Source organism: Pyxicephalus adspersus, chromosome 12 (assembly GCF_032062135.1).
Source record: "Pyxicephalus adspersus chromosome 12, UCB_Pads_2.0, whole genome shotgun sequence".
Classification (NCBI taxonomy): Eukaryota; Metazoa; Chordata; class Amphibia; order Anura; family Pyxicephalidae; genus Pyxicephalus; species Pyxicephalus adspersus.
The window spans coordinates 12517711-12544188 of NC_092869.1; the positions used below are offsets into that span (position 1 = coordinate 12517711).

A 26478-nucleotide genomic window follows, 5' to 3' on the forward strand; every position below is an offset into this window, starting at 1 on the left:
TAAATGTTTGCAAATGAGAGGTCTTTTATGTTTCATTGTCCAAGCTTTTTAAATAGTACAGTAATCTTTGTGTGCATGTCTTCCCACCTTCCCTAATATGCAGTTTTATTGTAGTTGTCATATTGTGTATTTCACAAACTGTCCCTAAACAAGAAGGCAGAATTTGGTTATACCAGCAACTTGGATCTCGCAGCTTCAAGCTAGATATTTTTGTTGTCATAACATAAGCCTACTGACCTTTGTAATTACTATAAAAGTTTACATGACAAGAAATATCATATTTTTATAGCCAAGTGGGTTTTTGGTATTTATTTGTGGTCATATGTTTTTTGTTAAATATTTATCGCTTATATTATACAAGGCTGTCTTGTTTTATTATGGATGACAATTGCACGTTGAACACATGTAGTGTCACTATTAAACCACTTTCATTGCTTTATTAGTATTTTGAAGATGGTTCATTTTATTTTAAAGTTTAAATTGGTACTCAAAGTTCTTTATTCTAGGTGAGTTATCTATGCCCTGAGCATGAAAGTCATACGTGACTTTTGGGAGATATGTATTACTATCCCACACAATTATTGTAGTGATTTTCATAATTTACTTCTATGGTTGTATTCACTTACTTGCACAGTATCCTGGTACTATAATTTAATCCCACAGATAGGTAAACATGGCAATTATCCTATATAGCTCTTTTAACCGGTCCCTAAATGGAAAAATGGGCTGTTGATTCTATTAAGCAGCATTTATCTGGTATGTGTTACAGTAGCTTCATATTAAACAGCTGCATAATAAACAGTCACTAGGGTGGGAAGAGATCTGCAAAAGGCCTTAACACATGGTAACAATTTAAATTTTAATGTTTTCTAATATCCACTAAATAGTTTTCTTTTCAGCAAGAAGAACAAATCCAAAAATGGACAGTGGTTTCATGAGAGATAGGCATTGGGCCTGATTTAATAAAGTTTTCTCTAAGATTGGCGAAAATAGGCTATCAGGGGATAACATGGGTAATTCAGCAATCCTGGAATGGTTTTCTTAAAAATCATTTGCAATCAGTTGGCTAATGTTTCCAATCTTGGTCCAGATTCATTCCAGGTTTGCTGGAACACCCAGTTTCTCTCATTTATCTTCTCTAGTCCTGGAGGGCTTTTAAAAAATCATACCCGATATTCTCACAGGCACTCTCTTGCTGAGAATTAGGATTATTGTTATTTTAAGGGCCACTACACTGCATGGCTAGGAGTTTTGAAAGTAATATCTACAGATGCACCTGGAAAATGGCTTAATACACATGAAATGCATATACGAAGGGGTGCTGAGAAGTTCCTGGTTTTGCCCAGAAAGAAAAGCCAGAGTTAGGAAATAACACATTTATTCAACATATTCGCCCCTGAGACTGATGCACTTGGTACAGCGTAGTTGCAGCTTTTCTAGACCGTTCAATAAAAGTCTTTTGGTTGGCCGCAAACCAGCTCTCAGTAGCATCTTTGACGTCAGAAATGTCCTCAGAACGTTGCCCCTTCAGGTACTTCCTCAAATTCGGGAGCAGATAATAGTTCGAAGGGGCCAGGTCAGGTGAGTAGGGGGGATGGTGGGCCAATTGGAAACCTAGGGTGTTCAGTTTGGCAGCCACAACGTTGGGCGTGTGCGCAGGTGCAATGTCATGCAAAAAAAAGGATCCCTTTGGTCAACTTTCCATGGCGTTTCCTCCTAATTGCTGGTCCAGGAGGTTAGCATAATACTATCCGGTGATACTAGAGCCCTGTGGAAGGTAGTCCACCAACAGAATACCCTCTTTGTCCCAGAAAACGGACGCCATGACTTTTTTGGCCGATTTCTGGGTTTGAAACTGCTTCTGCCACAGGGACCCGCTGTGGCGCCATTCCTTTGACTGTTCCTTGGTTTCAGAATCATAGATGCGGAGCCAGGTTTCATCCTCCGTCACTAACCTAGCCAAAAAGTCCTGTGCAGCTTCAAAATGGGCCAAAACGGCTTTGGATGCTTCAACTCGTTCCTTCTTCTGATCACTGTTCAAACATTTCTGCACCCACTTCACTGAAAGCTTGCGCATGTCTAGGATAGTGGTGATAATAAACCCAACACGCTCCCATGGGACGTCAAGTATCTGGGCTATCTTTTTTGCGGATATTCGCCGGTCCTCAATAATCAGCTCATGGACACCATCGCCGGTTACCAGGTCAGTTGAGGTTGGAGGGTTCCCACTGCGGGGCTCATCTTCAACAGTAAAATACCCAGTCTTGAAACGATATATCCAGGTTTTCACAGTGCTGTAGGAAGGACACTCTTCCCCGTGTGTTTGTGACATCTTAGAGTGAATGTCCTTTGCTGACATTCCCTGGAGAAACAAAAACTTCATGACGGCCCGTAACTCCAACGATGTGAAACTTGCTTGTGCCTCTGCCATCACAGCTTCTCACTAAAAGAAAAAACAGTTTTAAGAATCACAAAGACCTGATATTTGCAGTTTCATACTAAGATATTAGGCTGTCATATGCCCCCACACTCATTTTTCTATTTCATCTGGAAGGGGGCAAAGCCAGGAACTTTTTAGCATGCCCTCGTAGGAGAGCAGGTTAACATGCTAAAGTATTAGTATTCACTTGATTTTGAGATTTACAGAAACCTGCGACATAGCACCACCCTGCCTGACAGTGCAGAAGACCTGATTTGCTTTGCTGCATTTCAGGAACACTTCTGCACCATGTGACTAGATTGTAAAGGGAAGACCAGAAGACTGAACACCATTCACTTTGCTCTCGCCTCCTATTTCCATGCTTCTTGCACTCCAGAACAGTTGATTTGCTTTCTGTGCAGCTTCTCCCTCCCTCTGCTGTACTGTATGGGGACCTCAAAAGTCTGCTACTAGTCAAATTCCTCTACTTACATTTTAAATTAAACAAAATGCTTTTAATAATTTATAAATAAATTGCTGAACTGCATTCATTTAGTGATAACTTCCTGTAGCTTACGTTTAATATTATTGGTGTAATATTAATAATAGCAGTGGCCCTACTAATAATATTTTATTCTATTACATCATAATATATTTATTTTCAGTTTTATGGAATTCTGTACAATATATTGATTTTATTACTTACTGAGTACTTGTTGAGAGGCACCTGGAAGCCAGCCACAAGTAGCAATAAGAGGAGTGCTGACAGCTAGGACATGGAAATAGATGTGAAACTTGGACTAGACACTGTTTAGGAGACCTCTCGGGCAAAAAGCAAGAGGAATCTACAGCTGATTGAGAAAAAATGCTTTTTGCTGATGTATGCCAAGTTAACAAATGTGGTTTCTACATAAACTCGTCTTCAACAGGAAGTTTTATTGTCGGCTTGGATGAGAAATAAGCAATCTGCCCAGCCTCGCTGTGATTGCTGTGTGCTTTCACGGTTTGATTGCAAACTCTTGCACAGCTTGATAATCAATAGTAATGCTCAGATCATTCACGTTGCTGGAGGAAAACAATCCACTGAGCTCTTTGGGAGTATGTTTTTGGAACCAATTTTGTGCTGTAAACTATATCCGTGTTCCCAAGATGATGTTTATAGCTAAATGTTCCTGTCACTAGTTATCTTATGATGACCGAGAGCAGTTCAGGAAATCTGTTGGCGAGGAATTAAGTCAGAGGAGCCCAGTGAACAATCTTCTACAAACCTGTATTCAAATCTAAACCTCACACCTAAACCATTGGCCCTTGTTAATGATACACAGTTAGGTACATAAATATTTGGACAGAGACAACTTTCTTTGAATTTAGGTTCTGTACATTACCACAATTCATTTTAAATGAAACAACTCAGATGGTGGTTGTGTAAAAAGAAAAAGGCTTTAGTTCCTCACATTTTAATGCAATCTTTTTGTTCAACCCACTGAAATAAAGCTGAAAGTCTGCATTTCAACTGCATCTGAGTTGCTTTATTTAAAATTATTTGTGGTAATATACAGAATCAAAATAGAAAAACGTCTCTAAATATTTATGGACCTAACTGTATGTAGCTGCCAACTGTGTTCCCAGTTGCTTGTGTGTCAAGGTTAGTTTGAGGGGTTCTTGTTCTACCTGGTGTAAATTGTGATGAAGGATTCAACACAAGCAGAAGTAGAACTCTCACAAGATAATTATAAACAATTAAGTGAGGAATTAAGGCAGGAAACCTACTTTGTGGAGTCCTGAAGAGAACAGCTACTCGACTTACTAAGTTTCATCTTTAACTGAGATCACGCTTTCAGTTTAATTGAGAATTCTATGTTCTTTTTATGTTTTCAACTGTTTGTTTTTATGGAAAACACATATGCCAATAACATATGTAATTCTTATGTCTGTGCAAAACTGTGGGCATAAATTCATAATTACATGAGAATTTACTCTTTAGTAAAAGTTTATAAAAATACATAATGGTTTTCTATTAATGGTTTTGTTTTTGGCATGGTATATAAATTACTGGACATTCAGAACTCTGGGGATGTAACATTACCCTGACATCCAGTATATTAACAAAGCATTGCTTCCTTCACCATTTCTTGGTTAAACCTAACACTAAAATACTTTTCGATTCTTGAAATAAGCTGTTTTGACCTGACTGCATCAAACTCTATTATAAAACCGGCCCTTCCTTCTGCCCCAGAATCTGTTATTGAACACAGCAGATGTGCATGAGTGAGTTTAACCCAGAAGGAATCTGATCCAAGAAAAAAAAAGGATTTTCAGGTTAAAACTATTGGTCTTCACATTGGCAAGGTGGGTCAGTGGGCATAAAATCTGTCATACGGTCTACTTTAAGAAAAACACTGCTTGAATATTAAATAATTTCGTTGTATAACCCAGTTTAGTAGGAGGTAATGTATTTAAATGTATATTTCTATGAAATGGTGGTGCCCCCACATATGTTCAGCACAAGGATTTAAACCTGTGCCAACTTTTGCTTTACATTATGCTATAACTGAGCTAAGCTGGTTGCAGTTGGAGCTTCTCCTTTTTTGCTTTATTTATATCAGCTGCCATCATGTAGTAGAGAATTGGATAAATCACAACACAGAGGTTGTAAGCTACCTGACTGCATATGATTGCATGGAAATTGGGTAAAAGCATATTCTGATTGTATTTATTGGTTCTACAATATGTTTCTTTTACAAAAAAAAAATCTTCTTTCACTTGTATTTATGTATAAGTAAATCATCAAACTACCATTGCCATTAATCAGTGTAATTTATTTCCTGCTTCTTAGAGGGATACAAATCACTGGACCAACTCAGCATAACAATCCCCACAGCAGGTCACCCAGTGTCTCCTGCTCACCCACTCTCAGGATGCCCTGTTCCCAGTGTCCCACCTGCTGCTGAGCCTGTCCCCTACCTGCAGACCCCCAACTCAGAACCTCAGACAATGGCCATGCTGAAAACTGCTCGTGAGTGTCCACAGAGCTCCAAGCCCCCAAGTGGGTCCAAGTCAGGAGTCCGGAATACACCGGGGTGTGTGCACGCAGCTGACAGTAAGACTAGCAAAAGCCACAACCATCCCAAACAGCAGAGAATCAGCAGAAGGAGAGCAACAAATGGTTGGATGCCTTTGGGTACAGCTTGTGAGAAAGCAGTTTATGTGGTTGTAAGTATTTATTAAGTTGACGCACACAGGCATTTAAACATATCCATACAGTATAATCTATTAATATAATCTATGCTTTATAATACACCAACATGTTATGCAGCGCTATACAATAAATAGGGTCTGCAGATACTTAACCTGCATACTTAAGTACAAACAATGAAAGAGAAGGAGAACACCCTGCTAATAGAGAATATTAATATTTATCTTTATTTTTTACAGCTCCAAGATATTACTTACAGTCTATAGAAATAATTTCCTTTCGCTGATTGAAATAATTGTTACTGCTTTTTCATGTAATATGTACATTAATTGTCTAAAATCGGTGTTGCCTGAACTTTTTTTCTTGTACGTTTTTAGGTTTCAGTAGTTTTCCAGTAGTTGTTTAAGTTTCCTGATACTTTACGTCTATTCCCTCACCTCCTTTCACAATTAGAAGGGAAAGGAAATCTTTTCAAATTGAGTGAAATCCCCTATTAGACAGTTGTCATTAGTTCCAATTTGATGATTTACTCTCAGTTACTGTTTTGGTGAAAAACTTAAATTATTGGAGCTTCCCTTATGTTTGGTTCTGCTGGCCATAGTCTTTAAGGTAAATATGAAGGGCGAATCCCTTTAGTACAGGCATAGACAAAAAAAAATAGCTGATTTGCTACAACCACTCACTTATCATACAAGGGGAAGGAAACCACATAGTAATGGTTATGAATGTTGTCCTTGTACAACTTTTCATTTGTCCACCACATGATTTTGTTTATCATGCTTTTTATGCATCTTCACTGTAGAAATGTTTTCTTCCTAATGTTCACTTTGCAAGAGCAAAAATGTATTCAAAACACAAAAAATGTCCGTAAAATGTGTGAAGACTCTCATAAATTCATGTAGTAACCCACATCAAAAAGTTACTAACTGCACATCAATGTGAAATGGACTTCTGGAATGTGCCCTGTGTATTGTAGAGACTGTAGAGCAAACGCTTAAAGCTGTAAGCATTACACACGTTTCGTCATGCTATAGTGTGAATCCAGTTTTAATTATCTGTATTTCCTTTATGCTTTATCTCCTTTTATTTTAATACAGCTGTTCTTTCATGAGTTGCAGCTTTATGTAGTAGTAGGTAAAAGAATACCCAAAACCCCTCTAGTGTATTACCATCTATCCAGAAATTAAATCTAATATAAATCTATTAAATCTATCCATTAAACCAGGTTTAGAATTGGGTTTCTGTTGGTTTGTAACAACTTAGAAACTTCTTACTGTTGAAAATGAAAGGCTCGCAGCCTGCCAAGATTCTGTTTTCCATTGAAAAAAAAAATTTTTTTTTTATTTATGTATGAACTTTGCACATTTTCACAGTACTTACGAATTCATAGATAAATGAGGCCTGCTTCAACACGCTTTAACTGCTTTTTCAGTATATGTAAAGACACTGTTAATTTTAATGTTTGAAGTTTATTAGTCTAACCATCCCGTCTTTGTCCTGTACAATTACATGGAAAGTCTGCAATATTTCTTTGCGCTGCAGCAGTGTAAAAATGAGCATGCACTTCTTTCACCCAGCACACTGAACAGATGGAGAGCCCCTTATAATGAACTTTTATATATTTTTCCCCACAGAATGAGCCTGAACCCGCTCTCCGAAGAAGTTACCAAGCTGTGGAGAGAAATGGGGAGATTATCAGAGTCCGAGACACTGTCCTTCTGAAATCTGGTCCTAGGAAAAAATCTATGCCATATGTGGCCAAGATCTCTGCTCTCTGGGAAGACCCAAAAACTGGTAACAGTAAACTTTGAATTTTTCTGTAGCTAATACAGTAAGAATACACATTCTGGTGTGCTTTTTGCTTGTATAGGTATATTGAGAATGAATAAGTTTTTTGTTGTGGGTGCAGACTACACTTGTGTGCAGGTATGCCACATAAACTTTTTACTTTTAAAGAAGAATATCAGTCTTCCTTCTCATCAGTTAGTGTTTGTTAGAGGGTTTTGCATCAGCCAATAAGAAAGTAGGCTGATATTTACCCTAGCATCACCCAGGTTAAAATAGTAATGCCACCCTCATATTCCAGGAGGCTGGGTGAGTGTTTGACATAATCCCTATTTTTTTAATGGTTTCAGGGGGCTGGCAGGGAAGTGTCATGTACAATGGCATGGAAAGTCTGCATTATTTCTATTTGCGGCAGCTGTGTAAAAATGCAGCATGCACTACTTTAACCCAGCACACACCAATCAAATGTGTTGCTGTGAACTGGGCACATTGAAAAGCATTATGGGTATATCTTTAAGTAAGGTCTGCTTTAAATTGCCTGTTTCAAATATATTGTATGTATATTATTTTGTTTGGTACAATGGATTTGTTTGCATTGAGGTGTTACTGTTTAATCATATTAATTTTTTTTTGTACATTTTTCTGCCAGGTGAGCTGATGATGAGTCTCTTCTGGTACTACAGGCCAGAGCACACTCAGGGAGGACGTAACCCCAGTATGCACCAGGTTAGTGAAATAAATACAGTGAGTGTTCGCTTAAATAGCTATTTATGTTTTTTTTGTTTTGATATTGGTAGGTGAGTTCTTTAGGAGATTTGCCTTTGGATTTGTATTTTCCAGAAAAATCCAGGTGTTAAGCTTATGTTTTTAGTCTTCAAAGTTTAGATAGTTTGTGCACAAATTAAAAAATATTTTTGTCCCTTTAAACTGGCTAATGCCAAATTGAAGCTAGAAGATATTCTGCAATGTGTGATCCAGAACCTCAGTAATTTGTCCGTACAAACACTGGGTGTCTTTTTCAGAACATCACTGCCTGACTGTACTGTGTAAAAAAAAAAAAAAAAAACAGATGGCCTCAGTCTGCAGTGAGCAGATGACTGTATGTGAAGATATCCAGAAGAAGGCACACCATTGTTATACTGTGCAGAACAGAAAGTTCATACACTTTTTGTATTGTGTGTTTTTTTTCTTCTTTAATTTATTAGAAATCTGTTAGTAATCCACATGTGGGGAGAAACATGAACGGAAAGGACAGATAAGGGACAAAGTGAATTAAACTTAAAGCATTCTTTTTATATCTATTGATATGGAAAATAATTGATAATTCCTGAGAAATATAATATTTTGGGCCTGTATTGTATGGACTTTCAGTTATTTAATATTTCAAATTTAGTGTTTAAATGGCACAAAGCTATATAAAGAGTGCCTGTTATTCCTATGTAGTATGACATGTATCATTCTCCTTGAAATATAATTCCTATTTTAAAAAATGTATACAAATGAATATATATTAAATTGAAGAGACTCCCCTATACACATTACTGCATCTTAAGAAAACCTGTACATATGTATATACCTGTGACGTGACACATTAGGTTTTCTCACTGGAGGTTAAAAAATTATGATCTACTTACTATTTGTAGGTGAATATTTGTTTTTTTGACATCGGTATATCATTTAGATTTAATTAAAATTGTAAAGATAAGAGAGAGGCATAAGATTTTTTTTTTATTTTATGTAAGAAAAAATGTTATGCCTATTTCTCTATTTGTAGCCCTCTGAGTTAAATTTCAATGGTAACCTTCTGGCACAGGCTAACAATAATTAATAACAGTTTTCCTTTATAAAAATCCAACCATTCAAGTCCATGCTTTGGAGTAGCAAGGAAAAGTACAGCTAGGGGGGGTGCTGGAAATGCTAGACGTGGCTAATGCGGGGCCGGAACTCCCTCTTCATTGAAATAGCCCCGCTACTAAAATTCCCGGCATTACTTGCGTTTTTAAAACAGTTCAATGCGGGCCAGGAATTGTAGTAGCGGTGCTATTTCAATGCAGCGGCGGGCCAGCTGCAGTTCATTTTTGGGATTCCTTTGAGGGCCAAAGAAAAGGAAGTTGGAGGGCCGATTTGGCCCCTGGGGCCAGAATTTGACTCTCCTGGTTTAGACAGTAAATTATTTGCTAAAATGTGTATTATATAAAAAAAAAAAAAAAAAAAAAAAAGACATGGTAGGGTCTGGTATGGGTTGTTTTAAAATCCGAGGTGTGCTTATTCCATTGTCCTCTGCACACATCTTTTCTAACCGTGCATTGTCCCTTGTCTTACAAAAGGATGTTCTGCACTGCATTCTGCATAACTTTTTCTGTTGGTATTCCTATGTGTTGTTACATAAACATGATTTACCTGTAAATGTGTTTTTGTATGCATAGTTCTTCAGACTCCTGATTACACCTGGACTTGGTATATGTTTTTCCTGTAGAGGTGCCTGTAAGCTGCTTTCATGAAATTAGCAAGTTTTACATATGTGTACTGTACTTCATAAACATTGTAAATACTAAAATGCATAAAGGTTAATAAGATAAACTAAAAATGTTGTTTTACTCTCCTCTAGAATGAGATCTTTGCCTCCCGACATCAAGATGAGAACAGTATTGCTTGCATTGAAGAGAAGTGCTACGTCCTGACATTTGCAGAGTACTGCAGGTAGGGGGCGCTCAATCCCCACACATAACTTCCAGGAAAACAGGAGCTATATGGTTTATATGTGGCAGCTATAAAGCAAACTGTAGTCTGATCAGTCAAATTATTAATAGGATCTTTAATAGTATATTGTTACACCTATAAAACGTGCTAAAATTGGATGAGGATGGATGGATGAACTTATAGTGTTCATTAGAGCAACATAGCGTTGGTTAATGTATTGGAACCGGACTTTTAAAAATTTGTCCTAAATAAATGAACTGTTAATATCACATACAGTGCAGAACTGTCTGTTTATAAATCGAAATGGACTGGACTTTGCAGGCTTCCTTCAGTGTTTCCCTAGAAATATGTTTGTGATGATTCCTAAATTAACCTCCTCTTACTATTCATGTCATTCAGTTATTTGTGTGAAATATTAAAAAAAAAAAAAAACATATAACCACTTGTGTTTCCAACACACAAACAGTTATGGCACTTTTGCATCTAAGAACAACAGATCAGAGTATGGCTGATTTCCATTCCTTCATAGTTTTAATTTTTAGCCTTTTTAAGCACTGCAAAGAAGCTTTCAGATTTGATGAAGTATTTGTTTAGACAATAAGCACTGCAGAAATATAAGCTACATGTCATGAAAGTTCTGTATCAACACACTGCCTAGGTTTGGGGGGGGGGGGGGGAAAAAAACAAGTTTCTTATTAGAACTGAAGTCCAAACTTGATTTTGGCAGTGACGTTTGACTGCTTACAGGTAACAGTAAGAAATGTTAAGGACCTTGGGACCTCCAATAAAGCAAATTTGTTTTTAAAAAAATGTAGAACGCAAAAGACTGAGAATTGCCCAGAAAATTTCCTTTTTTTTTTTTCTTTGAGGTACATGAAGTTATGGTTGCCTGAAACCAGCTTCTGCACCAGCATCATATAAGACCATTACAAACATATCTGCAATCATATCCAAACAATACCATGTACACAAGCAGTACCACGACATTTAGATCATTCTAAGCCATGATAAAATTTCTGACCCCCAAAATAGGCTGGCATTTTATGCAGTATTTCTATTAAAACAGAATTTCTTTTCTAAACATTTTTTGTATTGTGCTTTATACCTTCCATTTGTTTAGAATGTAATATATTTCAGAGTTGCCAGTACACTAATGCTAAAGGCTTTCACTCCATGCTTACTTCCATTAATGCTTACTTGTTCCAGAGCAGAGACTTAAAGTATTAAAGCCAGAGCCAGCCGGGAAAATAGCGTTATTAGGAGGAGATTAGCAACGACAAGATACATGTTACTTTTATTACAGATTTTCTTTAACTGCCTTCTGACAAAATTCTGGTTTAGGCAGTCGGGGGGGGGAGGATAAGCCCCTCTGGGCCAAGGATTGATGTTAATGGTTCAATATGCTCTCTACATTGCCATGTGAGACCTTGTTGCTATATAAACCTGGTAAACTGTATTCTTTCTCAACAACGCCCTCAACCTATTGTCTTGTCTTGCCTATTGATTTTGTTACTTGAACCACAGTCCAACAGAGCACCAGAAGAGCATTAAAATATGAAAGTCACGTTCTTGGTAATCTAATCTGTATGCTAGCTTCCTAAATTTTCAAATTTAATGCTATTTTTGTTTTCCTTTTTTTTAGATTTTGTGCCTTGGTAAAGCGTCGAAGGGAGGGCTGTCCGAACAGGAAAGCCTTGATTGTCCCGCCCTCAGAAGAGTATTGCACCCCTATACATCGCAGGGTTCCAGACAGCACTGACCCCGAGTTAGTATTCCTTTGCCGACACGTGTACGATTTCAGACATGGTCGAATCCTGAAGAACCCACAATAGTTGCAACTTGAGCTTCAGGTGGATACGTCTACATGCAAAATTGTCGTCAGATTGCGGGGCCTTTAAAGCCCAAGACTTTCAGACAACATCCCAGAAGCACCCCAAGCACAAAGGGGACATGGGAACCTCTTGTAGTAGCCACTTGGCTCTGGATTCAGGAACAGACACTGGTTTCAGTACTCAGCAGTTGAAAGCACAGCACTTCGTTAGAGATGAGCAGTAAATAAAAAGAAAATGAGAAAAATTATATATAACATATAAATATATATAAATATAATAAAGTATATATATTATATATATATATTGGGGAAAAATAAGCCAGTAAATCAGGACAGGAACCATGTTTGCAAGGTTGTGTAGAGATGCGTTAGTGCATGAGTGGACTTAGTTTGGTTCAAATGCCTTAATATGTCACACAGGTCCCATCATATCCACATAGAAGTGATGTTAGTTCTGCACATTTTGTTTTGTTTTTAATTTGTGTTGAGAAGGATCTGTTGCTTATAGAGCATATCTGCTGCCCTTTATTATTTTATAGCACACCCCAGCAATGAAGTGATCTATTTGCCATCATATATATGTTTCTTTTACTACTAGATCCTAAGTAAATATTAGGTATATTACAAGTTTATTAATGACTCTTTCAATCAAATGATTGAGTATTGTCTGTGATGAAAAATGTTTAAGGGTTCCTCCATATAAAATGTACACTTGCTTCCCTTTTGACTTATGGAGCAGTTTAAAGGTCTTGTTTCCTTTTCATGATTGGCTGATTCAGATGGCTTAGTTGCTTATCACATTATACATCAAATCGCAGAACATGGAAATAGTTTTTTTAAAGAAACATTTGTGGCATTTTCAGATACAAGATATAAAAGGTTTACAATAGATATAAATGCAGCACATAATAGTGGCAGTTATTTATTGAGTTGAAACAATATTTTTGCAAACCTAGGATACCAACAAACATAGAACAGCTATTTGGTACTTAGCCATAAAGTGTCTCCTCCTTATCACTGGTTCTAAGTGATTTGATAGGCTTCATGCTGTTTAATATTTGCTCAGCCCAAAAAAGGTTGCCTCAAGTCTATACAATTTAATAACTTCATTTTAAAGGCATTGTTTGGGAAATGTAAACATTATTTGGTTGATCGTCCTCCCTTCCATACAACAAAAAGGGTTTGTCCTCTACCCATACCCCCTTTATCCAAAGTTAAAGCATCACTGTGTATCTTAATTGAAGCTGTGTGCTGAAATAATTATGATCATTCACTATTGTCATGGACAAAATTTTTGTCTGTCAACCCTCATACCTACAGACTGACTAGACACCGTAAAAGGACAGGGTGGGTGGGTGGGTGGTAAGACTTTCTATTTTGCTATACCAAGGATTTAGGTATTTTTTTGTAACTCCTGTACAATCCAATTAATCAAACAATAAATGGGCCTTTTCCACAGTAGAATCATGGTAATGGGCTTCTCTGTGTACAGCTATATACTTTTTTTGGTAATTACAAAAAACCTATCATCATACTCCATTGTGCAGTGTTGGAAAGTAGCAGTGTTTACCTCTTTCAGAAAAAAATAGTACCTTAAAAAGAGTACCTTAAATCAATAGTAACTTTAAGTATGATCTAGTTTAGGGTTGTGTTTTATCAAAGTTTACTGACTTGGCCTTTTAAAAGAAATATCCCCTTCCTTGGCCATTAAAAATGACTAATATGGTTTAGTACAGTGGTAAAAAAAAGATCTGGGCCTGCAATGGCAGAGTGGGCAGGTTGTGGCCTGCCCACTTCCCTGAGTCAGGAATTTGCACGGGGAACGTGGTCCGCGGCTCTGGCCGGTACGTCTCCCCGGCGGGGTCCTTCTAACCCTGCTCGGGGGTGCACCGACCACAGCCGCCGACCCCTAAAATCTTCTCCTGGACTACCAGTTGGCGACCGCTGGTTTAGTAAATAAAAAATGAAAAGGTAAAAAAAAAATCTGCTACCTGATTGCTCAATATGTTTGCCATTTGCCTTATGTGTATACAATCTAGATACTTTTATTTATCATAAATATTGATTTTCAGTTTTAACGAGTTGAAAAAAAAATCCAAAAAAAGAAAACAAAACAAAAAAAAAAAAAACCAAAGTATATTTATACCAGAAAACGTGAAATGACATTGCTGGTAGAATAATTCTGTAGCTTGCACTAATGATTCATTTCACTGTATCCATACTCTAATTGCTGTAATCCCTAAATTAAATTCAAATTCTGCATTTTCAGTTTTAGCCAAGCCAAATTTTGAAACACAACAGCCAGGGCCACAGTAAAAAAATTAAAAAAAATAAAAGATTTTCAGAAACATGCTTTAATAATTCTTTGCACCCAGAAAAAAATTTGGGATATTTTCACAATACCAAAGACTTCTATGCTTACAAAACATTACTGGGCCACCTCGCAAAAGTCCATTTTTTAATGTTGCTTAATACTGTGATATCCATTTATATTCTTAATTCAGGACTGGATAAAATGTGGAGCAGCCAGCTGAGATATTTACATACATTAACTCCATCCATCCATGAATAGTCAGGTGAGCCTGTATAATGGCAAGAGCTGTTGCCACATAAAAATTGTTTGATTTGTGCAGGCTTCGGGGGCTGTCATCCTGGATCCACTACCTAGTGACCTACTGACCTGGAGCAATCATACAGTCTTTGAGTCTGAAATCTGGGTCAAAATGATGACCTGGAGTGCATTCTTATTTCTGGAACAAATATGTAGATTGGCATTTATTCCTTTTATTTTAGCCAGGCAAATGAAAGAGTTTAGCAATGGCACCTTCAATCCTTCTGTTACAGTTTCCCTAAAAAAAGACATTTACAGCAGCTTTAGAGCTAAACAAATTCCTATACATGTTGGAAGGAAGGTAATTACCTAAATAGCACAGTAGGCAAAGTAATGACTCCCTGTACTAATGTATACCAGTCCACTGGCCTGTATTTTATTTATTTTGGCCTTCCCCTACAGCCTTTGTACAAGCTGAGTTTTTGTGTTCTGGTGCCAAAAGGTAAAGTGCTTATTATTTTACTGATGTGTTTGGTAAATTTGTAGGTAAATTTGCATGTAGGTGTCATAAGATAAACCACCAGGCGTCCATAGGAGAATCTGCAAGCTTTAGGCTTCACAAATTGCAGTATGGTGATGTTCAAAATACAGGTAGCAGCGGTGTCATTGCTGTATTATAAAATACTTAACTACAACGTTTTTTTTGGTTCTGGTGCTCTTAGTCGGGAAAACTGGTGCTTGCATTCATATGGAGTGGACCAGTACTTGTTACTGTTCAGAGGCAATGGAAGGATTTTTGCAGATGATCTGCAGGCCATGTTCCCTGATCTCTCCAGCAAAGCAGAGTTGATTTTTCTTCTGTCCTTGTTGCTTTCTAATTATTTCCAGAAAGTGAAATTAGTTTTAAAGTTTACATAGAAATTATAAGTTAAAGGAACAGTTTCATATGCCTCAAACCATTTTTATGCTATCATTCTGTTTGTTTTTGCATTCAGGAAAACTTTACAGTATGTAATGCTGGAATGTACCAGAATTTAAAGTGTAGCTCTAAGTGATGTATTTTGTTCTCTGTTTTAGAATTCTTGTTACGTTTTCATAGCTGATTGGAAAAAAAATCTCTAATCAACTTTGTGAACTCTGTAAAACTGTATATTGCCTTATTTCAGTTATTTTCATCTCTGGATTGTTCCAGCGTTTATATTAGATCTTTCCAAGTTTTTTCCTATCATCCCATTTTATGGTAAAAATTGTGAACTTGCACTGGTGTGCTTTATTTAATTTCAAGTTCTATTTTACAAATCATAACCCTCTTATTAGATTGGAGCAAGGCAGCTACAAAATTAAATTTCAAAAACACTTTTTCTGATGAAAATCTTCAGTACTATTGAAATTATTGATATTCATTATTTAAACTTATTTCTTCCTAAAATTTGCAAGGGGCAATGACGTAAAATGACCTGACAGCCAATGAGAGACTGGTTCTTCTGGGGTTATGCTAAAATGGGAAAAGTTGCCTTTTGATTACCACTTTCTTTTGAGGCGTGTAATGTTTTTTTCTGCTTTCTGTGTACCCTTGGAAAAATTCCCCACTACTTTCTGTCCCAGGATAGGAATCATAGAAAATATCCTGAGTTGAAGGTAAAAATCATTTTCCACCAGCTGCCCTCAGAACATGTGTGCCCATTGGGGGATTACTTCTTACCCCTTGATCTTTAGACAACTCTAAAAATCTTGCATTTCTGCATTGGTGACAATAGTCACCTGTACATATAGTAATAAATCGCCACCATGGTGACACAGAGCAATAAAAACTGATGGTCTAACCCCTACCCACTTTATCCAAAACAAAAAAAATGAGATATTTTCATTGCTCTTTGTACTACAGACTTAAAAAGTTGTTCTATGCAGTACATTTGGTCATTGTTCATCTCCAAAGCACTTGGTAGGCATAACGCCAATGGGAATATCAGAATGCCGTTCTATTTCTCAATATTGTAGGAACCATGAAGTGTTCCTATTCGGCAAACTTTTTAAAAACAGCAATGCATTTTCATGTTGGTATATTTTATGAAAGGTGTAATACATAGCTACTTAACAATTCGTGACCTAACTTTTAAACACCTTTGTTTAGTGCGTAGAAAAATGCAAAGTGAGCACTTTTTAAATTTAGTCCATGCTTGTATTAGCTGTATATACCTTAAAAAAGAAATAATAATATGCATTAACAAAATGTAGGTTGGTAAGATGAAGTGCACCCAGAGTTTGTGGTAGGGAGGGTTTGGAGAGTCAGGAGTGTAAATATTACCCTCATTTTCATATTGATGTGATCTATTGTTTGAGGTTTTATTTTGAGCTCATCCTAGTTGTCCTAAAACTCCATTCAGTTAACTTCACTAGAATGGTCATCAGTTGCCAGAGTTATCAGCATGCAGAATGAAGCTGGCACTGCAGCCTCACTGAGGGTGGCATTTACAAACTGGCACTGCAATCTGGTGTAAATAGCTTCCTTGCCAGTTTGTGTCTTTGTCATTAGTTTCCATCCGATAGCTGGAGGTAAAAATGCACATCACAATGCTGCACCAATTACTGATCATTGAAAATGAACCACAGGGGTAATATGTAATATTTCCACACCAGCATCAACTATCGCCCCTCTGAAGAAAAAGTAGTGAATTCCTTAGTTTAAAATACAAATACGTTTACATATCCCACAACTTGCAGAGAAAATTTTTTTATGTTTTTAAAGATGGTTGATTCCACATTGTTCTTATTTTGTGGGAAATGATGCTATATATAAAGTAAAGGTTCCAGGTACTTTTGTAATTTCATTGCTATCAAACCATTTTAAGGACCTTGTTGCGGGCAGCAGCATAGCATGGGGATTAGGTATTAAGTCTCCTTTTTGTATATGGTCAATACCAGTCATCTCTAACCTACTATGTGGGGAAAATCAGGGGCATAGAATTGCTGTTCTAGACCAAATATGTTTTTCTTATACAGTTATTGTTTGTTTAATATGTCTGATGCAACATCATTTATGAGTACCTTACCTTTTAGTTTTAGAAGCCAACAACACCTTTTCCACAAAATCGATGAGGGTTTACACCTAGATAATATATGTGTAAACTCTATTCAGAAAAATGTAGGAGCTGATTTTGCTAACCTCCTTTTGAAAATGCAAACTGTATAGCTGTTATTCCATCCTACAGCCTGAACTCTGTAAAGTCCAATTCCAACTTTTGCTCTTTTAAATAATTTAAATTCTTTGATGCTTTCTGTCAGTAGTAGAATAGCAGCTTTCACTGAAAAACCCACCCTATGCATTGCACAGTCTTCCAAATGAATGCATTTCAGCTGGTATAATGTTGCCCAGCGCCACCCAACCCTTCCTCCGTGCTCCCAGCTAGTTGTAGTCATTAGTAGTTCCCTAAACTGCAGTGCTGTCCACCCTTCCCTACTTCTGAGTTTAATGTTGCCCAGCATTACATAGCAAGTCAGGTTGGAAAACGACATGGGTTCATCAAGTTCAACCAAAATATTACCTCTTTGATTTGAGTGAAGGTGTTTCTTGTGACCTAATCTCTAGTCAAACTATCCAAAAACACTCATAAAATTGGCAGAGTACCAGCACTTAGAAAGTAACAATGAATGCTAGCATTTGTAGTCCCACAATTAAGAACCACACATCACTCCTATGTACCTGTGTGGCAAATTACACCCAGTCTAATTCTACCTACTCCTGGTTTGCAGAGAGCTATGCCAGCAGCGGTCACTTGACTGACAGTTTTCAGAGTAAATTGTAGTGAAAAAAGTTAATAATTTGTTTGGATCCTGAAATTGGGCTTTTAGCATACAAGTTCTAATTTATTGTATACTTGTTCTTGTTCCTAATTGTATTGGAGGAGGGGGGTGTGCAGCTTTTATCCTAAGTTCAGGACTTGGCTCAATACCCATCCAGCCTAATTGTCAGGGAATGTGTAACAACAAATAAATTTTATAGTTCTATTAGAACCCCTGTTTTTGGATTCCTTTAGCATTCAGCTACTGAAGAGTACAGTAGAAAAACCATTAACATTCCACAAAATTGCACAATCTAATTAGTGGTAATGTTTTTGCATAAATATTTATACTTCACTATCACTTTGTAGTCATATGAAATACTACAAGCTTTAAAAAGTTTATGGAGCAAAAAGAAAACATTTAAAGTAATTTTTTTTTCTTCCACTTAGCTACAATAATAAAACCATATGCCACCCATTATCATTGTATGAGAACTTATTTTTGTATATCTAAGCCAATCAAATCACATTCTGTATTATACAGAGAGAATAGTATTCAGAAAATAAAATATTTACTGCCATGTGTGATTTAGATAAATTGTACATACTAGGTTAACACTTGTTAAACTGAGGTATAGATGAGTGCAGTATTGAGAATAGCAGAAACATGAAAATTGATATGTAGAGAGTGAAATTTACACATTGAATAAACACCAAGACATGATGCGTTGTTGATGAATTTGGCCAAGTTTGTCCATTGTTGTCACATGACCGAATACCTGAATGGGTTTAATTTTAATTTTGAAGATTTGTGGTCCAATCAATACATTACTGTGTAGAAATGGTAACCTTGTGTAACCAGATATTTTTCAGCAGCTTGATGTTGTGAAAGAAAAGCTAATTTGTGAATGATACACCATTGCTATGCATGGTATGCATAAGACTGATCCCAAGGCAAAAACTGCTATATACATGGAAATGACACAGACAAGCGAGGCGTTTTACCTACCAAAGTATTTATATTTTTGTTCATTTAAAGATTTACATAGTTCTGCCCAACTAAATCCAACCCAATCGGGCAGGATTGGACAGTGAAAGATGAAGCAGATGATAAGGTTGATGAGCTCATCTCTTGATCCCCCTGCTCTTTGACAGAGGTTGGATCCATATACTGCTTCTCTTTCCCCAAATCTGAGTCCTGTTGCATAGGGGAATACCAACTATTACTTAATCTGCTTGCATTAAACAAAACACATTTAATGATGGTATAATGAATGCAGAGCTGAATTAATTCTCCTCTTTTATATCTGCCTAGAGTTCTGTCTAAAATACAAATATTGTAGATTGCAGTCATGGTAACACAACCAAAGCACTGCTTTATTTACCATTATATAGCATTCACGTATAACAAACAGATATAAGCAGCTTGTGATTTTTTGGGGTAAATTCCACGTCAGTTGTACTTTTGGATTTGTTAGAGTTGTAATATTTTTTCTATGCATAGGTTGTTTAGAAATATGATGCCCAGTTCCCAATAAATGCCTCAGTACAATGATTTTTACGAAGGACATGTTTTTTTTTTTCTTGTACAAATGTCACACATGTGAACCCAATGCATGTTTTCACTGCAGAACATACACATAAGAGTTGTTACAAAAGCCAATGACTGCTGAATTTGAGTTCTGTCACTCCTTCTAGCAGCATGTTGTGAATCGTTTAGATTTGTCCTAGATCAATGATTTGTTTTTTTGTTTTTGTTTTTTTTTGTTTTCTTGTGTTTTTTATTTTTAATTTGCTTATCCAGTAACCTATTAGACATTTTTGAAACTGAAAATGCAGTTGGTAGAATTAAAAATGGCGGGGAAATACTGAATACATGTAAAATCTATTTTAGTTGATGATTTTGTAAAATGCACTTTTTTCAGTCTCCCAGATCTGTATTTCAATGTTTACAGATGGAATGGAAAACATTCCCTATAATCTTCTGTGAAAAAAATTATATTAGAATTAATTCTTTAAAATAAAAAAAAATAAATTTCATCTGTTTTTGTTTGGAAGTTGTTCTTGATGTATTTTGTGTTGAAATTCTTTAAATTTTTTTCCCACTTTTTTTTTACAAGGGTACATACCCTTGTCTACTTGGTCAGAGTGTGACAATTTACAATGGGATTGCCACAGACAGAGGGACTTCCTTCAAGAAGCCATTCATGTCAACAAAATCTTATCAAAAATATAGAAGAGAAATACCTGTTTAATGCAATGTTTCCCAACCTTTTTAAAATGGGGGAAGCCTTTGAAATAACTTTCAGTTAAATTCTGTATCCATATCTCAAAGTACAAGGTGGCTGGGTGTCACTTAAACTAACCTAAAAAGGCACAAATTGCTTAAGAAACGCCCAGCAACCTCTAGAGCAGGGGTGTCAAACTTTGTCCCAGGGGCCAAATCTGGACCGCAACATTCTTTTTTTTTTTTTTCCCCCCAAAGACATCCTAATTATGAATTGCAGATGGCCCACTGCTGCATTGAAATAGCGCTGCTACTACTATTCCCGGCATCAATGGCATCTATAGACCAGCAGCCCTCTGCCTATGCATGGCCCCGCATTGGGCTGTTTTATAGACGCAGGGAATTACAATAGCGGTGCTATTTCATTGAAGAGGGAGTTCCAGCCACTCATATAACATTAAGCCCCACATTGGACTGTTTTCTTGACCCAGGGAATTGCAGAAGCGGTGCTATTTCAGTTTCAAGTTTTGCCCGCGACTTTGTCCTAAGTTTTTAATTTTGGCCCACTGTGTATTTGAGTTTGACACCCCTGCTCTAGAGGAACCCTAGTTGAGAAACACTGGTTTTATGTGTCATTTACCTGTTAAAAAAGGCAGCTTCAATAGAGTCTGAGCTGTCACTCAAGGGGCACTCTATACAATTCCCCTTCACTCCTTCTCTATAAGTTACAGGACATTGAATTTTATGTAAGGAGGAGTAAAGGAGCTTGGCCAGCTTGGAGACCATCTGAACAACCCAGAAGAGGAGTGTCATACAAGGAAGGATTGCCTTTTCTGGAGTACTTGTTTACTTTTTTTTTATATAGGTAAAAGGTAATTTATGGAAAGGAAAAACACTGCAAGTAAGAACTTAAAATAATGATGTTTCTGTGGTTTTTCCTTCAATTCAGTTGTGATTGTGATGTCTTTAAAGAGCCTATGTTAAGAGGAATTGGAAAAAGATTTATGTTTTCCTGGTAAGCTTGTTTTCTTACCCTTCACTCGCCTCTGTGAACCAATGCTATTTGACTCATTTGGTGTGTATGGGGATCCTCTGCTTGCCGCTGCCACTTCAAGACACAATATTGACACCACAAGGAAAAACAAAAAGGCCTGCAGGGCAACGTGTTATTCTGCACAACCCAAAACCACTGCACATTATCTACAGGAGCTCTGTAGTAAGGAGGAAATTTTAGCAAACCGTCTGCTGAAAAAATAAGTATAGACCTGCCTCTTTTATGCCAATCATATTTTTTTAACTCTTGGACTGGGTTGCTTACAAAAGCCTGTGAAGAATGCACAATAAAAATTAAAAATAAGAGACATATAACTATTTGGATTGCTCACCATAATTCTAACTCAGGGGTGTGAAACTCAAATACACAGAGGGCCAAAAAAAATCTTAAAGTCGCGGGCCAACCTTGAAATTTATTGACAACATTGAGGAAATTTTTCCTTCTCATTATATATAAAACACATTTTATTTTTTTTTTTTTTATTTAAGAAAAAATCTTACGCTCCTTTCTCTATTTGTAGCCTTCTAAGTAACCTTTTTGCACAGGCTAACAATAATATTAATATTCATCTATGAAAATCTAACAATTCAAATCCATGCTTTGGAGTAGCAAGGAAAAGTACAGCTGGGGGGAGTGCTGGAAATGCCAGACGTGGCCAATGGGGAGCTAAATCTTGAGTGGCCCGCCGCTGAAACTCCTTCTTCATTGAAATAGTGCCGCTACTAAACTTCCTAGCATTATTTGCGTCTATAAAGCAGTCCAATGCGGGGCCACCCATAGGCAGAGAGCCCGCTGGTCTATAGACGCGAGTGATGCCGGAATTTGTAGTAGTGGTGCTATTTCAATGCAGCGGCAGGCTAGCTGCAGTTCATATTTAGGATTCCTTTGGGGGCCAAAAAAAATCACGTTGGGGGCCAGAGTTTGACATCCCTGTTCTAACCAGTCACCCTTCAGGTTCAGGTTACAATGAGTTTCTATACAAAATTAAAATTTATAAAGACTACTTTTAGAGTTCTATTTATAAATTCTTTCTTCAGTCAATTCCTCTAAAACTTCACTTGTGGTGAAATATATGGTCGTATTTCTAAAAATTTAAACAAGCTGCAGTAATTAAAAGTACAAACAATACACAGACATCATTTTTAAGAACAGCCCATATTTTAACTTGAATAAAACAGCTATATGGTTGAGCCAAGGAACCCTCTATGTTTCACAGAATAAACTCGCTTCTTCAGGGGGAAGAAAATATCATAGACTTGCTTTCTATTGTCTTCGCTGAAGCCAGTCTGATATTTTCATCTTTGTTCTTAATGAAGCAGACTGCGTTCCAAGAAACGCATAGAATATATCTGTAGCATCGATATAAAAAAGAGACCCAATACGTTATACAGTGGAAAATGTGTTTTTATGTATTTTAATAATGTTTTGAATAAATTATTTTTTTTAATGTTTTACATGCATTGTAATTATTGTGAATTGTTGAAAGTGCCTAAAAAGTCCCGGGGGAAAGCATTTTGCGTTTTCGTTACTTTCTTGCTTTGTTGAATGATAAATTAGGGATGTGGCATAGATAGTGTGATTAAAAGAAAGGGGAACATCCTAGTTTCTGTTTTCTCTCTCTGACGAATCATGCATGTCAGCCTGTACACTGTGGCTCATATCCATTTGACTTCTACCCTCTCAAAGCATACTCCATCATCATCTATGCATCAACCTCTCATTCATTAACTGATCAAACTCTACCAACAAACTTTGTTACGCTCTCAGTACATCCCCTGAAGAGACCTATAGGCACATACAAGATCTTCAAAAATTATACGTATGGTAAAAAAGGAATGGGAGGATATTTAGGAGGCTGAGAGTGTGGAAGAGGAATTAGATTTCTGTACTGAATATAAAAATTCAACTCCCAACTAGTGTCGAACAAAGAACAGATGTTTCTCAAAGATCAGCAAGCGTTTACCTCTGAAAGAGCTTAAGTGAGACACAGAAACAAGGCCTTTTTAATCACCTGGGCGGTTACCCCGAGCCTGGTTCGGGGTAAGAAAACTTGCTACAATTGTTTACCCCAAACCAGGTTCGGGGTAGCTAAAAATAGAAACACAGTGCAGTCCGATTGTCATACAACATTGTATCGGATTACAACTGAAAAAAAACACTTACCTTGTCCCCGCAGCACCTCCGGAGACGTCTTCTCTCTTCAGTCTTCACCCGGCGTGTGCAGTGACGATCTCCAGGGTTTACCGGTGAAGTCGGTGCGGGCGGGAGGCGGGGCAGGAAATTCAAATCACTTTGTATTGAACTCAATACAAAAAAGCTGTATTGAGTCCAATACAAAGAAATCTTTATATAGTATATATATATATATATAATTGTATTATATATATATTATATAAGCTACTGTACAAGTACATTTTTTTATAATGTTTTATAAAATTTTTTAAAGTTAATTATTAAATTTTTTACATTTTGGACATATTTCGGTGAGTTATGCCTAAGAATTAAAGCCTACAATCTAAAAAAAATTTCCATGCAAAAAATGTAATGCTTTTTGCATGGAAGTACTGAAAGAATTAGAACACCCGGCTTTCATGTACGCGTCCCTCGACGATTCCTGATTATGTCAGTGCATACGCCCATCGATGGGGATCGTAGCGGGAAATTCAAATTTTTTGTATTGGATTCAATACAAAGTCCTGTATCCAATCCAATACAAAATAATACAAAATATATTTATGTGGTTTTGTCTATAGGTATGTGACGTTGGATTCTGTTTTAAAATTTACAACACTAGGGAGGTGTTTTAGAAAAATATATTACAGTATACCGCAATATAAAAAATAATAATAAAATTAAATACAGTATACCGCATTATTGCATTTTCAGTATTTTTTATTTATTTATGCATTCTTGTTTAAGCTGATTTTTGTGTTTTTTATTTAATTGTATTAATCAAGTTATTTTTTTTTTTTTTTACATGATTGTGTGTTTCAAATTTTATTATATTCAGGATATCTACTAGACCCTTGTTCAAACATATTTCTGTAAGTTACAGGTCTACAATTAAAAAAAAAAATTTCATGAAAAACAGTGTTACGCTTTTGGTACAGATATCAAGACATCAGTGTAACGCCCAGGTGGTTAAAATCCGTAAATAATGAAGGGATAGTAGAGACAACAGATGAAAGTGGATCAGAAAGTTCATCACAAATATCTAAAATTCTTTTTTTTTTGTTTCAAAGTTTTTATTGACATTTTCAAATAAAGAAATTAATAACATTATACAACAAATTTGCATAGAATAACAAGAAGACAAAAATAAAAAAGGGGGGTGAAGGGGCAAAAAGGGGGTTCAAAACAATAGAAGAAGAGTGCCAACCAGTAATCAGACATCAGTTGAATAAACATATAAGTCAAACATAGTTCAACACCTCTTGGGTTACAAAGTCTAAATACAGCAGGCAATAGAGTCGTTTTCTAATATTGAAAATAAAAAATATAATACAAATAAGTGCATTAGTATAAAAGTAGCAATATTCACAGATTTAAAACTTGTGAGGTATACAGGCATGTCAAGTTTAGCGATCATAAAGGTTGCCGGGTAGAAATAGCTTTTAATTGTTCACCCCCTGAAGGGTCAGGGTTCCATGCTTGAAATTTACATGGTTATTATCTAACCACGGGTCCCATGTGTTGTGGAACTTGTTAAGGTTGTTTTTAAGAGTACAGGTCAATTTCTCATTGACCATTATCCAGTTAAGTTTGTTTTTGGTGAACTCAGTGGGAATAATAGAAGCTTTCCAAAAACAAGCATTGGTAACCTGAGCAACTAACAGGATATATTTAATTAGTCTAGTTAACTGTTTTAGGGCTATATCCTCTAATTGGGAAAAAAGAGCACACGCCATTTTCCTCTGGATGTTTACCTGGGTGACATAGCATATTAGGTTGAAAATGCGGATCCAAAATCTCTGACATCTCCACCAAGCATGTAGTACTGTGCCAATCTGACCACATCCTCGAAAACAAAGAGGAGAGACAGAAAGTTTGCCTTTATGAATCCTAACTGGGACCAGGTGGCATCTCATCAAAAACCTTATAATTGGCCTCTATTAAAATGTTCAGAGATGTTTTTGGAAATGGCCACTGATAGAACCTGCCATTCTTCGGCACTACGCTCCACCTCCAAATCTGACTCCCATTGTTTCATTTAGGAAAGTTTCTTATCGTGTGAGTGAGTACTATATACTACCGAGATCCTCCCTTTGGATTTGGTTATAAAACTGCAGTTTTTTTCAAATCCGGTACTCTGGTAGGATGCTTTCAACCCCTTAAGTTTACTTTGAATAAAGGACCTGTTTTGTTGATAACGAAAAATTTCTGTATATGGAAGGGGGAGGCTCTCTTTTAAATGGGAAACTCTCAGAATAGCATTGCCATCAAGAAAAATCCTTTGTTGCTCCACCAAGAGAATTGAGTCTGTTCACAACCTGGAGGAAATTCAGGATTATGCCATAGGGGAGTAAGTGGAGCATGGGGGGAGTGTAAGTTAATATTAGCTTTTTTTCTATCCCATACTGGGAGAGAATATGAAAGTGAAGGACAGGGAATCGCAGGTCTCTTAGAGGATCCACATAAGGACTTTGATCCGTATTGGGGTGCAGGCCAGGGCTTCAAGGTCCGTTCATTGTGGTCTTGGATGCGGAATAGTAGTTTGGGCTAACACTGCGATTTGGGCTGGTGTTTGGTATAACATTACGCTAGGGACTCCCAATCCAATTTTTTAGGAGTATATAATGTAGTTGCATTAATGCGGTAAAGTTCATCTCCCCAAGCAAATTTTTTGAATTTGTTTTTGATATTCCTTAAGACCAGCCTGGGTAAAGTATTAGGGAGGGCACAGAAAAGATAAAGCAATTAAAATGTTAATTTTTAT

General features: G+C 36.7%; 1 protein-coding gene across 3 annotated transcripts in view; it reads left to right on the forward strand.

Annotated features, from left to right (window-relative positions):
- Window positions 1-20298, forward strand: part of BAHD1 (bromo adjacent homology domain containing 1) — a 104667-nt gene extending 84369 nt beyond the window's left edge. For all 3 annotated transcript variants that reach the window (XM_072429018.1, XM_072429020.1, XM_072429019.1), the window contains exons 3-7: window positions 5256-5632; window positions 7250-7409; window positions 8050-8126; window positions 10009-10100; window positions 11743-20298. In XM_072429018.1, the coding sequence (XP_072285119.1) occupies window positions 5256-5632; window positions 7250-7409; window positions 8050-8126; window positions 10009-10100; window positions 11743-11932 (896 nt within the window). In that variant the 3' untranslated portion in view covers window positions 11933-20298. The remainder of the gene's footprint in view (window positions 1-5255; window positions 5633-7249; window positions 7410-8049; window positions 8127-10008; window positions 10101-11742) is intronic.
- Window positions 20299-26478: the final 6180 nt, after the last annotated feature.